Source organism: Anomaloglossus baeobatrachus, chromosome 7, assembly GCF_048569485.1.
Source record: "Anomaloglossus baeobatrachus isolate aAnoBae1 chromosome 7, aAnoBae1.hap1, whole genome shotgun sequence".
Classification (NCBI taxonomy): domain Eukaryota; kingdom Metazoa; phylum Chordata; class Amphibia; order Anura; family Aromobatidae; genus Anomaloglossus; species Anomaloglossus baeobatrachus.
Genome location: NC_134359.1, coordinates 62,494,392 through 62,504,515, shown reverse-complemented (window position 1 = coordinate 62,504,515; position 10,124 = coordinate 62,494,392). Strand labels below are relative to the sequence as shown.

At 43.8% G+C, this 10,124-nt stretch overlaps 1 protein-coding gene across 1 annotated transcript in view; it reads left to right on the top strand.

Moving 5' to 3' along the window:
• Positions 1-10,124, top strand: part of LOC142246621 (acetylcholine receptor subunit alpha-1-B) — a 34,841-nt gene that overhangs the window by 872 nt on the left and 23,845 nt on the right. The window contains exons 2-3 of the mRNA XM_075319690.1: positions 2,389-2,604; positions 2,694-2,738. Of these exons, the coding sequence (XP_075175805.1) occupies positions 2,389-2,604; positions 2,694-2,738 (261 nt within the window). The remainder of the gene's footprint in view (positions 1-2,388; positions 2,605-2,693; positions 2,739-10,124) is intronic.

The following is a 10,124-nucleotide window of genomic DNA, read 5'->3' as shown; positions in this document are numbered from 1 at the left end:
TCTACTATCAGCACTTTCCAACTGTAATTGGGGTCTCTGAGTGTGGTTTTTTTGGGTGGGGGTGGTATCTGCTTTATTTTGGGCATGTCTGCTTTCTTTTAAGGATGTCTGCTTTGATGAAGAGTTCTGTATCCATTAACCTTTTTTTTTGCAGCTTGGACATTTCCTCATAGAACCGCAACTATGGCTTATTTTTGGAGAAGGGCTTATATTTTAACCAGAGTCAAAAACACTTCAAAAATCCTACTACGGCTTATTTTCGGAGTAGCTCTTATTTTCGGGGAAACAGGGCACTAACAATAATGCCTCCTGGTCCATTGTACCTCTCACTTGAAACCTTTGGCCCAATGTAAGCAAAAACAGTGGTGGGTGAAGATTTACTGATTTTTCAATTAATTTAATTTAATTCAATAGGTTTAATATTGTGCATAAATCTATTAATTAATGCAGTCAGCTTGAAGGAATTATCATCCGTGGCTAGATTGTGCATATAACATATCAATTAGAGTCAAACTATTACATTAATTGAAATATAGATTTACCACTAAGACAAAAAAATCTCAGATAAACTCCTATGACAGCAGTTAAGTAACCTAATTCTTGTATCAGTGAACACTGTAAAGGAAGACTAAACAAACAAATTAAATTGAATATAACAAAATGCATCTCTACATTTTCTCATTCACTATTATCCTATATGATCTCATATTACAAATATAGTTTAAAAACTTATAAAGGAGTCTCTGCTATGTGTCCTATGAATTGGCAATTTCCCTTTTTTCTCCTCATTTCCTGTGTCTGGCTGTAAATCAGCTGTCTGCAGCAGGAGCCTCTCCCTCTACCTTCTCTGTAGAAGGACACAAATATTATTACATCTTACGGTTACAAACCTACTTCTCCAGTCCTTCACCAGCTAGAAGTGGAACAGATAAGAAGGAAAATAACAGTTGATGAACATTGGTAATCCAGTAATCATACTTTATAACGGATTCTGCAGAGATCCGTTGGCAAAAAAGTTCTGCAAACACAACAATTTTGATTGTTAACTGATTTCTGCAGGATCCGTTTTTTTAACATTGGAGTATATGGGTCCTTTAATTGATTGCTATTTAGCCAACCATTTTTCTTGCCTTTGACTGGTAGATAAATAGCAATCCGTTAATGGGTCTGTTCTCCATAGACTCCAATGTTAAAATAAATGGATCTTGTAGAAATCAGTTATTTTACAACGGACAAAACAGTTGTGTTTGCAAAACTTTTTTGCCAATGGATCTGTGCAGGATCCGTTCTAACAGATGATTACTAGACAGGTGAACGCAGCCTTAAAGAATATGTTCAGCTCTTTCTAGAAGAGCTGGGTGACAACCCGATTGCCCACCTTAAGTTCTCTTCTTGCATTCCGAGACCCCTAAATGTTAAATCTGATTAATTAAGAAGAGAATAGATAACATTTCTATTTATCTGCACAGCTAATTTGACTTAAGGCTGCTTGACACGCAGCGACATCGCTAGCGATGTCGATGGTGAATGCACTTGCCCCCGTCGGTTGTGCGTCACAAGCAAATCGCTGGCCGTGGTGCACAACATCGCTAACACCCATCACACGAACTTACCTGCCTAGCAACGTCGCTGTGGCCGGCGAACCGCCTCCTTTCTAAGGTGGCGGTTCGTGCAGCGTCACAGCGGCATCACTAAGCGGCCGCCCAATAGAAGTGGAGGGGTGGAGAAGAGCGGCCGTAACATCCCACCCACCTCCTTTCTTCTTCACTGCGGGCGGCCGCTTGTACGATGTAGTTCCTTGTTCCTGAGGTGTCACACATAGTGATGTGTGCTGCCGCAGGAACGACGAACAACCTGCGTCCTGCAACAGCAACGATATTTGGGATTAGAACGACGAGTCAACAATCAACGATTAGGTAAGTAATTTTGAACGTTAACGGTCGTTCAAGTGATTCACGCGCAACGGCGTCGCTAACGAAGCCGTATGTGCGTTACGAATTCCGTGACCCAAACAACACCTCGTTAGCGATGTTGTTGCGTGTAAAGCCCCCTTTAGAGACGTTAAAGTTGGGTGACAAACCCCTATGGGAACATAAAAGGATTTTTATGTTGGTTGTCAGTTAAACTTCCCTACAAACAGATACAACAGTGTGAAAAAATTAAATCGTATTGATAACAACCTAACAGGAAAGGGCAAGTAAAGAACTAACACAAAATGCACGTCAACCTACAGCTTTAGGCGTTATGTACATGGCCTTATTCTCACTTACAGGCGAAACTCTAGCCCCAAGAAATACATAAGACTTTCCCACCTCACTTACTAGGCAACTATTAGTTACTGAGGGACAAGTGACCATCTGATTTCCAGGGTGAGAATCCTGCAAACAGCTCCACATTTCGGAGTTTCTTGGACCCTCTGATTGTAATATTTTCCTTCATCTGTCTCCCTTCTCTACAGCCGGGGCCGTTCTCTCCCATGAACATGAAACTCGTCTACTTAACGACCTCTTTGAAAACTACAATAAAGTTGTGCGTCCGGTAGAGACATTCGGTGATAAAGTTGTGGTCACGGTTGGGTTACAGCTCATCCAGCTTATTAGTGTGGTAGGTGGACAATCTTCTAAAAAGAGTCCGGGAGCTTTTTTTCTTTCCTTTTTTGTATCACCTGATGTTATTATCTCTCGTGTTTGCAGGATGAAGTCAATCAAATTGTAGCCTCCAATGTTCGCCTTAAACAGGTTTGTAGTGCTTTTAAAGATCTATCTTTTTTTTGGGACATAAAACTTAAAGGGGCTTTCCAAGACTTATACATTGACAACCTCTTCTTAGGATAAACTGTCAATATTAAAGGGAACCAATCACCAGGGTTTTTGTATATAACCTAAAGCCAGTGCTATACTGGCACTATCAGGCGGAGTCTATACATACCTGTAGTGGTCAGCTCAGATGTTTAGGTTTTGAAACCCAAGAAAGTAAAGGTCATAAAATCATCAGCTTCTTGAGTGACAGCAGCTGAGGATCAGATAATATCTGGGGGGGTATTCATAGTTATCCCCTCCCCCTGTTAGAATTAGCATAAGTATTATATAAATGATTCACTTTGTCTCTTGCAGGACCTGTGTGAGGTCATACCCATGTGACCAGAAGGGACAGGGACTCAGCCAACAGAGCTGACACCACGAAGCAACATTTTTCTGTAGGCTGAGGCCCCGCCCCTTCTGGTCATATGGGTATAACCTCACACAGGTTCTGCAAGAGACAAAGTGAATCGTTTGTATAATACTTAGGCTAATTCTAACAAGGGAAGGGGATAACTTGGAATACCCCCCAGATATTATCTGCTCCTCAGCTGCTGTCACTCAAGCAGCTTCGATTGTATAAACTTTACTTTCTTGGGTTTCAAAACCTAAACATCCGAGCTGACCACTACAGGTATGTATAGAATCAGACTGATAGTGCCAGTATAGCACTGGCTGTAGCTTATATATGAAAATCCTGGTGATTGGTTCCCTTTAAAGCTGTAATGTTGTGATCCTGGGATCCCCACTTTTAAAGAGCTTGTCCGGGATTAAACAATTGATCACTTTATACGCAGGACAGGTCATCAATATGAGATCGGTAGGGGTCACTGTAATTTGCTCTGGTGGATACAAGGAAAGTGTGGGACGGAATACAGCAGCTCAACAAATAGTTTAGTGTCAAACCCATTGCTTATATCCGGCACCTGTGACGCCCTGGGCAAGCCAGGGGTCACAGGTCATCACACCACCATACCCTACATCCCAGTTAGGTACATCAAAGCTAAACCAAAATCCTTGTTGCCTTCCTCCAGAGGCTGACATTCACACCAGGGGGTGGGCCAGGTGGTTGGCTCCGCCCACCGAGGAGTTCGCAGCTCTGGAGGCGGGAAGAACCAGGCAGATGAGCTCAGGGGGAGCTTGAGTGAGGAGCTAAGTGGAGGAGTAAACAGGTAGTGAAGTGAAGGAAGTAAAGTGGTAAAGGAGGAAAGCAAGAGTGGTGACAGGAAAGAAAGAGAGTGGAAAGCCTGAAGTTGGTCCAGCTGTGTGCAGGACCGGGTCAGCAAGGTCAGCAACGACGGTGACTGTCCAGAGGGGTGACTGTTCGGGAGTTCCTGGAAGGACTGCGGACGGGTAGTGACCCGGCGGTCTGGAGCAGCGTGCAAAGGACAGTCAGCACCAGGGCAGGGGCCTCTCGGACCCCGGCAAGGCTAGGAGTCGCCATAATTTGCCGAATACGTCAGTGAAGGGGACGTAGATCCCCCAACAACCAAGTCCCGATTGAAGGCAACAGTCCAACCATTAAGGGGGAACACCGCCACCGCCAAGGCACCAGTTCCTCAGGGCCAGCGTCTGCGGGCAAAGTAGAGCTCCTCCGGTCCAGCTTGAAGACGGGGAGTGGGTTACCGGTGGGGACCCATCGCTACCAACTTAGAAACATCAGGTGCAGGTCAGAGGGACATCACCGTCACCTACTGGGAGAGCAAGTGCAGCCGTCCGTGGGAACCGTCTTTCCAGCCGTGTGGTTTACCGTAAAACTGTGTCAACGTCTCAGGCTGAGTGAGTACCACAGTGCCGCAAGGCACAGCGCTGCCCCCGCGTCCCTGCGCCCACCAGGCCCTGCATCTCCCATCTCATCACCGGGCCCCGGGATCACCAATCCCTACCCACGGAGGGGCAACGCAACACCTGGCTGCTCCGCATCACCATCCCCGGGATCCCCATATTGAGCAGCGGTGGTGAAATCACCACAACCGTGGGTGGCGTCACGGACAATAAACTATCCCCACACCCAACAACCCCCTTTTACTCACGGGCGAGGAGTGCCGCTCGAGTACCCCCGGGATCCGGCCCACAGCTCGAGCCACCACTGAGCAGCAGCCGCCGGACCCGAGCAGAAGGGGTGAGTGTAGTGTGCTGACACCCTCCTCCCCGCCCGCGACACACCCACCGGAGCAGATTTGATCTGATTAGTGTCAGCCCCCCACCTATCTCATATTGATGACCTACCTAAGTCTCATCCATCATAAAATGTATTGTCCCAGATAGTAGCATCACATGCTGCTTTCTTCTTGCACATAGACATATCAGTTCAGCTGTATTGGGTATCAATATTATGTAGGTTAAAACATGGGCATCTGGGCAGCTGTCCAGGACCAAAAGCTCCTTGAATGACCATGTCTGACTAAAGTGTCCATGATCTAATATGCCACTTGAAAATATTTCCCATCAGCGTCCTGAATATTACGACCAAGGATAAATTTGACCCATGCCTTTGAAAGTTTTCTCCTACAGGTTAAAGGGAATCTGCCAGCAGGTTTTTGCTATGTAACCTGTGAGTACCAAGATGTAGGGGCTGAGAGCCTGATTCCAGAGATTTGTGTTGTGTGATTCAATAAATCAGTGTTTTATCAGCAACAGATTATCACTACAGGACTGGGTGTTTTGTGCAACCAAATAAGCCTGCCCCAACTACTGATTAGTAGCAGTAATGTACAGTGTACACAGGAAGCTGACAATCAGTAGTGTGGGCAGGGTTATATAGAGCTCAGCATTCATAGATCTACTACATCTGCAACAGAGAAAACAGGGATTGTATTAAAATGATAACATGCAAATGTAAACACATCACTGGTATCAGAGTCTCAGCCACTACATCATGCTGTTCTCAGATTACATAGCAAAAACCTGCTGACAAATTCCACTTAAGCCTCACTTGTGTAATATGAACTCCCAGCTCTAAACGGTGTAAGTTGTGATTTGCACATCCTGTTCCGGTCATAATGACAAACGGGAGCTGCAGCCTCTGAATGCAGTGGGGATGAAGTGTTGTTCATCACTACGGTTAGGGATTTGCTGTAGTGGTTACATGCCTGTCCCCACCAAAGAAGAGGCTTGAAGGCAGTGTTATGGAGGAGCATTAGGGGATTAATAGGTGAAAATATCCTTTTTTTTAACACCATGCTGGGTTAAGTTTTAGAAATAAAAGTGCTGAGCCCCTTTAACCCCTTCATGACATTTGACATACCTATATGTTATGGTCGTATAGGAGTACATATAGGTACATAATGGTGATCGCACTACCATGGGCTGTTTAATCAAGGGCCCAGTAGTTGCCATGGAAACCTTAGGTCTTGATGATGACCTCTGGGTCAGTCAGCTAGGGTAAGGCTGTTAGACCATGCCAGGAGCCCTGCAATGTAGCCAAACAGGACTGTACAGTCACATGTGGGATATTGACATGTTCAGGAGAAATTGTATAGCCACTTTTGGTGCCTTTTTACCTATTCCCCTAGAGAAAATTGCAAATCTGGGGCTAAAGGGAATCTGTCAACAGGTTTTTGCCATGTACGTTTTAGCCAGCATGCTGTAAGGGTTAAGACAGAAGGTTCAGGCATGCCTGTGTTGTCACAGTCCGATATTTCATTTATTTGCTATGTCGTTTTAGCAGCTGAACACTTATCATTGCTGTGGCTAGCTGGCTCGTGCCATGCTGTCCAGCACACCCCCACCCCTAAGCTGATTGACACCTCACAATCAATGTACAATCTCTATAGAAAGCCTAGTGTGGGAGTGACAGCTCTCTTAGCTCTGCTACATGACTGAATCTAAAAATTCTGATTGTGCCAGAACAGCTGCAGCCAGTAATCTAAGTGATACATCGTCTGATTCAGAATCTCTTTGCCTACATTATGCTGCTCTCAGATGAGGTAGCAAAAACCTGATGACAGATTCCATTTAAAGCAATATTTTTGTGGTCAAAATGTAATTATTTTTTCTTCACCGCCCAATAGTATAACATTTTGGGACCCCTAGATTAATTAATTGAGGGCTGTGCTTTGCAAAATTGGGTCACTTATGAGGGGTGTCCTTTTCTGGTATCTGAGAGGCTCTGCCCATGTCATTTGGCACCCCCAAACCATTCCAACTATATCTGAACCCAGAATGGCGCTCCTTCCCTTCTTCACTTTGCACTGTGCCTTAAAAGTAGTTTTTGACCACATTTTGGGTATATTGGCTAACTCAGGAGAAATGTTTTAACAAATTGTATGGTCCATTTTCTCCTCTTACCCTTTTTTAAAATTAAAATGTTGGGGCCAAAGCAACATTTTAGTGGAAACAATGGTAATTTTTTATTTTCACAGCCCGATATTATACAATTCCGTGAATCACCTGAGGATTAAAATTACTCCCTACACTCCAAGATGAATTCCTTGAGAAGTGTAGCTTTCGAAATGGGGTCACTTGTGGGGGAGATTCATTGTTTAGGCACATCAGGGGGTCTCCAAACGTGACATGGCGTCTGCTAACGATTATAGCTCTGAAGAAATGTCAAGTAACACTCCTTCCCTTTCAAGCCCTGCTGTGCGCCCAAACAGTAGATTTCCACTACATATGGGGTATCGGCGTGCTCAGGTGAAATCAAACAACAAATTGTATGGATGGTGCAATTTCTCCTGTTACCATTGAGAAAATGAAAAATTTGGGGCTAAAATAACATTTTTTAATATATTTTTTTTTTTTTTTCCAAAACTTTTTATTAATTTTCCAATTTTTTATAAACATAACAAGATATTCAAGGTTACGCAAGGAAAAACATTTGTCTGACAATATGTGACATAATAGGGTGCAATGCCCCAACTTGATATTTTAAACTGATTATCTGATTAATATGGTCTCTATTAAACCAAGGCAAAAGTACTAAGAAATAACAGACGCGATACAAGTCAATTAGAGTCATTAAGCCCCTAAGCCAACCCCGAATGCTTCCAAATTTTCTGGCACGTCTTGTGGCTACCTTAGCGTCTCGTCTCCCTTTCCTCCGGAACCCACACCTCCGTGATTTTCAATTTACCCAGTTTGTCCTGGATATCATTCAGAAGGTACCATTCCGATTGTATAAAAGGTGTCATCAGATTATTTATTTCTCCCTGAGTAAATTGACTTTCAATGAAATTTCTCCATTTCCCAAAGAACTTGGGTGTCAACCTGTCTTTGTCCGTTTCCGCTTCCACTTTCTCCAGCCTCAATAAATTATGTAATTCCCCGATGACCTCTTTTATGGATGGTCCTTCCCTTTGTATCCAATGCTTTAATATGGACCGTTTGGCTATCATGGCTATGTCATGTACTATTGTATATTTCTTCTTTCCCGGCATGTCCGATCCCCCTCTTACTCCTCCCTCAAAGGAATGGAAAATCCACACCATTAGCTCTAGATTTCCAGAAATTCCCCATGTTGCCTGGACAAATAATCTAACTTGATTCCAGAACCTGTGAATTTCCTTACACTCCCATAGTCCATGTAGCATATCTGTTTTTTCTCTTTGACATTTAGGACACCGCATATCTCTTCCCGGAATGTTGAAGCCCATAATAGCCCTGTGTAAAATTCTAAATTGGGTGTCTCTCCATCTCTCATTGGTAACATGTTTCCGCATCTGTACCCATCCCTTCAATATATCCCCTACAACTTCCTGCCCTTTCAATTGTTTCCCCCACGCTGTTAGAGTACGGCTATCCTCCCCAGATATAAGCATTCCCCGAAATGTTCGGTAAATTTTGGAAACATTTACACTTGCTACATCACTTTCCATAAGCTCATCAATCAAACTCTTATTCAATTCCTTTCCAAGCTCCCCCAAATCTACAAATACTCCATGCTTCAGTTGTTCATACTGGATGATATGTGAGCTACTAAGTTCATACTTGTCAAGCACTTCCCGTCCTGTCAGCCACCTTCTCTCCTCCACATTCATGACATCCTTCATTCTCTCGACGCCCTTCTCTTTCCATCTAGTAAATAGCTTATTTTCCCGTCCCATGGGAAAGTTCGGAGATGCCCAGGGATTTAAGTACTTAGATACTTTCCATGACAGTCCCAATTTCTTTCTTACCAGTTTCCATGTTAGCATAGTGTCTCGGAATAAGATTGAGTTCCTTATATGCCCATCCGCCCTGGACAATGGGGAGTGTAAAATGGACGCCAAATCCCACGGTGATGCATACTTGGCTTCCATGCCATAGTCTGAGTGCCTGCTTGTTCCTCTCAACCAATCAAACACATGTCTCATTATACACACCAGGTTATAACCCCGAACATCCGGGAAACTAAGACCTCCTTCCTCCGTTGACTTCATCAATGTTCGTAACTTTATTCTAGGTTTCCTTCCCCGCCATATAAAATCCGCATACGCTGAGTTGAGCCTATTTACGTCCCTCAGTTTTAGCAATATCGGGATCGTCTGGAATGGGTACAACAGTCTAGGAAAGCTCATCATTTTTATCAGGTGGCACCTTGCCAGTAGTGGTAGAGGCAGACCCTTCCAACCCTTTAGTTGTGCTATAATTTTCCTAATTAGTGGGCCATAATTCATCTCGTAAATTGATTCCACCGTTCTTCCTATATGAATTCCCAGATATTTAAGTGATGTCTGTGCTATAGGAATGCCACATATACAACCATCCCTTACATTCCCCCCTTTTAGGAACAGGATCTCACACTTTTTTTTATTCAATTTGAATCCTGAGACTAATCCAAATTTTTCAATTAGGGCTAGAGTCTGTGGCAAATCCACGCTAGGGTCCCCCATATATAGTATGACATCATCGGCAAAAAGTGCTGTCTTTATTTCAGTTCCCCTTACCTTAATCCCTTTAAAACTATTCGGGCCCTGCAATATTCTTGACAATGGTTCAATGGCCAAGTCGAATAGGAGGGGAGATAGCGGGCAGCCTTGTCTTGTTCCCTTCATCAAAGGGAACACGTCTGATAAAAAACCTGGAGTGTGTACCCTAGCTCCCGAGTTAGCGTAAAGATTCCTAATGTAAAGCCTCATTTTGCCTACAATCCCTGTGGCCTCTAGTACTTTGTCCAGCCAGCTCCAATTTACATTGTCAAACGCTTTTTCTGCGTCGAGTGTAACTAGAGCGGGTCTTGCCCCCCTCTCTATCTGATCCAATCTCACCGCATCCACCACTAGTATTGTCTTCCGAATATTAGTGACAGCATTTCTCCCTTTAATAAACCCTACCTGATGCTCTGTAATGATCCTTGGAAGAATCATGGCCAATCTATTAGCCATAATCTTAGATATTATTTTTAAA